This window comes from Perognathus longimembris, unplaced genomic scaffold (genome assembly GCF_023159225.1).
Source record: "Perognathus longimembris pacificus isolate PPM17 unplaced genomic scaffold, ASM2315922v1 HiC_scaffold_5394, whole genome shotgun sequence".
In the NCBI taxonomy this organism is placed as follows: domain Eukaryota; kingdom Metazoa; phylum Chordata; class Mammalia; order Rodentia; family Heteromyidae; genus Perognathus; species Perognathus longimembris.
Genome location: NW_025960816.1, coordinates 12685 through 16944, shown reverse-complemented (window position 1 = coordinate 16944; position 4260 = coordinate 12685). Strand labels below are relative to the sequence as shown.

Here is a 4260-nt window from a genome sequence, read left to right as displayed (position 1 = left end):
GGGCCGGGCCGGGCGCACCTTCCGCCCGCCAGCCTCCGCCCCGCCCCGCTCCCGCCCCCCTCCCGCCCCGTCTCCTCCTCCGCCTCGCCTCCCGCCTTTTCCCCCGTCCCCGGCCGCCGCGGGCTGCAGGAGGCTCGGCGAGAGCCGGCGAGCGCAGCCCCGGCCCGGCCCGGCGAGGCCCCGCCGCGCGCCCCTCGCTCCGCCCGGCCCCGGGCCCCGGGCCCCGCCGCGCGCCCCTCGCTCCGCCCGGCCCCGGGCCCCGGGCCCCGCCGCGCGTGCGTGCGTGCGTGTGTGCGGGGGCCTCGCGGCACGACGGCGCGCCCTGCCCGGCTGGAGAGCGCGGCCGGCGGCGCCGCGGGACAGCTCGCGAAACTTCCCCGGGCCGCGGCGCCGATCGGGGCCCCGCCGGAGGGAGGGCGGCCGCCCCGGCGCCCCGGAGCCCCGACCCCCGCCGGACCCGGGCCCGCGCCGTGCGCCCCCTCCGGGCCCCCCCCCAGCGCCCCATGGAGCACCAGGAGCCGTACTCCGCGCAGGCCACGGCCGCCATCGCGGCGGTCACCACCTGCCTCATCCTCTTCACCCTGCTGGGCAACGCGCTGGTCATCCTGGCCGTGCTCACCAGCCGCGCCCTGCGCGCCCCGCAGAACCTGTTCCTGGTGTCGCTGGCCGCGGCCGACATCCTGGTGGCCGCGCTCATCATCCCCTTCTCGCTGGCCAACGAGCTGCTGGGCTACTGGTACTTCCGGCGCGCGTGGTGCGAGGTGTACCTGGCGCTCGACGTGCTCTTCTGCACCGCGTCCATCGTGCACCTGTGCGCCATCAGCCTGGACCGCTACTGGGCCGTGAGCCGCGCGCCCGAGTACAACTCCAAGCGCACCCCGCGCCGCATCAAGCGCATCATCCTCACCGTGTGGCTCATCGCCGCCCTCATCTCGCTGCCGCCCCTCGTCTACAAGGGGGAGCAGGGCCCCCCGCCCCGCGGGCGCCCCCAGTGCCAGCTCAACCAGGAGGCCTGGTACATCCTCGCCTCCAGCTTCGGGTCTTTCTTCGCGCCCTGCCTCATCATGATCCTCGTCTACCTGCGCATCTACCTGATCGCCAAACGCAGCAGCCGCCGCCGCGGCCCCGGGGCCAAGAGGGGCCCGGAGGAGGACGGCGGGCCCCGGAGGCCGGCCGCCGCCGAGGGGCCAACCCGGGCCTCGCCTCCGTCTTCCGCGGCGGAGGCCGACGGACACCCCGGCCCCCCCGGGGAGAAGGAGGAAGGGGACACCCCAGAAGATCCTGGGGCTAAGGCCTCGCCCCCCGGCTGGGCTGCCCTTCCCACCTCAGGCCAGGGTCAGAAGAAGAGCGTCTGCAGGGCCTCTGTGGAGGAGGAGGAGGAGGAGGAGGAGGAGGAGGAGGAGGAGGAGGAGGAGGAGGAGGAGGAGGAGGAGGAGGAGGAGGAGGAGCAGCGTGACCCCCCAGCAGTGCCAGTGCCCCCCGCCTCGGGGAAGCCGCAGGGCTCCCAGGTGCTGGCCACCCTTCGGGGGCCCGTGCTCCTGGGCCGGGGTGTGAGCGCCCTGAGCCGGCAGTGGTGGCGCCGCCGGACCCAGCTGAGCCGGGAGAGGCGCTTCACCTTCGTGCTGGCCGTGGTCATCGGCGTGTTCGTGCTCTGCTGGTTCCCGTTCTTCTTCACCTACAGCCTGGGCGCCATCTGCCCGCGGCACTGCAAGGTGCCCCACGGGCTCTTCCAGTTCTTCTTCTGGATCGGCTACTGCAACAGCTCGCTCAACCCCGTCATCTACACCGTCTTCAACCAGGACTTCCGCCGGGCCTTCCGGAGGATCCTCTGCCGCCAGTGGACCCACACGTCCTGGTGAGCCTGCCTGCCGCGGCCGGCGTGGAGGCGGGGCCGGGGGCGCCGTGCCCCTCGCTGTGCCCCGCGAGGCGTCTCCCCGGGGCCCGGTGGGCCCTCTCCAGCTCCCACAGACCTCATCCCGCCAGCCCCTCCGGAAGGTGGGGGGCGGAGGGGCCGTCTCGGTGGGTTCACGCAGTCTCCCCTTGCTGGCGTTGTGGGGGGAAACGTCCTCGCCAGCGGCCCAGACAGGCCGGGGGAGGCGGTGTGGATCTTCCCGGATGAAGCTGAAATGAGGCTGGAACAGAGCACCGCCACCCCCCTCCCCCCAGAGGCTGATAGGTGGGCTTTCCTTTCCTGGGGCTCCCGTGTGCCTTGGCGGGTGACTCGTTTGCGGTGTTCCTGTTTCTTCTTTAGTACCCCAGCCTCCCCCCCCCACAGAGAGCAGGAAGCCAGTCTTCTCCTTTTCCCAACGGGTACAGCTGCTCAGGAGGCAGCAGTGAAGCTGTCTGCCTGTCCTGGGCACCGGGATGGGGACTCATGTGATGGTATTGTCTCCGTGCCCTCCTTTCCTCCACCTTCTGACGGAGGCTCCTTTAATGATCCGAGCTGTGCACTGGTCTCCTCACCCAGCTCCCTTCTGGGAGGCGAGCTCACGGGTTGACGTGCCCAGCGAGGTGGTCCGGAGGCCTGGCCTCGATCCCCGCATTCACCCCCGTGAAAGCCATGGCGACAATCGCTTTGCCGCCTACTTGCTGCAGGGAGATGAAAGGCTCCACAGAAAGCTTTGAGCTCCATGGGGGGAACGCACTAGCGAACCAGCAAATGTGATTATCTGGTGATAGAAGAATTCCTTTTCTATGTATTTACCCCCCCCACCCCCCGCCTCCTGCAGACTTCTGTGCCTGGGGCGTGTGAATTCCAACCCCAAACTGGAAGCGAGCAGCAGCACACAGAACCGCGGTATCGACTTGGAGGATTTCTTCAAGCACATGCTCCTACACCTGCAGAGGGTCGAGTTCGCATGCGGGGTGACAGCGTCCCCACGTGTCGCCTGCCTCCCCGAGGGGGTTCTCAGTGACTTGGCCCCTTCCCCGGGGGGAGATGAGTCTTTTGTCATCAAGCAAGGAGATCGTTTCCCCACGGCAGCTAAAAATACCCACACCACGGAAGCGGTCTGAGATGAGACCCTCAGGCGGGGACCTGGGCAGAACTCCTCCCGGCTTCGGCCCTGCAGGGCCTGGATGGACCTGCGAGATCTGGGAGGGGGCAGAGGGAGCCTTCCGGAGTGGAGAGAATGGTGTCCAAAGAGGCCTTGCAGAGGAAGAAGGCTGCCCGGCCTGGTCCCCCGTGGGTGGCGGTTGGCACGGGGACGCTGGCCTGGGGGCTGGGCTCAGGGAAGGGGCTGGTGGGTGGTCATCTGCGACAGTCCTGCGCGTGCCCCAGGGGGTCACGGCCTGTGCCCCCTGGGTGTGGCATGCCAGGTTTATTTTTCTCTAGAAGTTGAGCTATTTTATCAATAAAGCATATTTTGGAATAAGCACGTGGTGACCTTGTTGCCCAAAGGCCCCCAGGAGCGGTTGATTCTCAGCTCCTGGCTCAGCGTGCTTGACTGTCAGCCCTGCGCGCCGCCCCTCCCTCTCGGGGACAGCTAGCCAGCCCTCCCTCCCCCCCGCGCTTCCTCTCAGCATCCCCACTCACAGGCAGGAGGTGGCCTTTAGGCAGGCTCTCGGGGGGAGAAGCGGGGTGCACCTTCCGTGTGGCACAAGCAAAGGCGCACGCAGAGGTGGTGGGGTTGGGAACAGCGCCTGAGACCGCATCGACCGCCCTGTTGCTTGGTCCCCCACGGCTGGGACCCCTGAGGTGGAGGACACCCCCGGAGGGGCGGGGGGAGGGAGGAATGCCCTCTGCCCCGCGGTTCCCAGTGAGTATACTTCCACCATATCCACACTTTCTCGGGCCACGCTCTGCTGGAGACCGCAGGGTGCCATCACCAGGGGGGATATGGCCGGACTGAACCCCACGAGAGGGACCCACCCTGCCTCCCCCCGCCTCCCCGACCCCTAGCCCGGGTCCTGAGGCCTCCCACACACGGTGCGTTCCCTGAATCTTTTCTGGTACTTTTGCTCGGTACGCCTACACTTACCTGCTAAGACAGGAATCCGTCCATCTTATCCAGGGGAAACCAGACCCAGAGAGGGGTGACGACTTTCTCAGGGTCACCCAGGCTCGTGGTGTTTTCACTGCACCCCCCATGGTCCTTGTTGTGGGAGTCTCTTCAAGGGGCGGGTTCTTGGACCTCTAGGCAGGCACTCTGTCTCTAGAAATGGAGGTAGGAACCGACCTCTCACGAAGTGGGGCCGTTTGCAAGTCCATTAGGAATATCCAGCCTCACCTCACCCTCATACCTTTGTTGGGAGGACACA

At 68.0% G+C, this 4260-nt stretch overlaps 1 protein-coding gene across 1 annotated transcript; it reads left to right on the top strand.

Moving 5' to 3' along the window:
* Positions 1–498: 498 nt before the first annotated feature.
* LOC125345209 (alpha-2B adrenergic receptor-like) lies at positions 499–1942 on the top strand. The gene has a single exon (XM_048337426.1). The coding sequence runs from the start codon at positions 504–506 to the stop codon at positions 1857–1859; it is 1356 nt and encodes a 451-aa protein (XP_048193383.1). The 5' UTR covers positions 499–503; the 3' UTR covers positions 1860–1942.
* The last annotated feature ends 2318 nt before the right edge of the window (positions 1943–4260 follow it).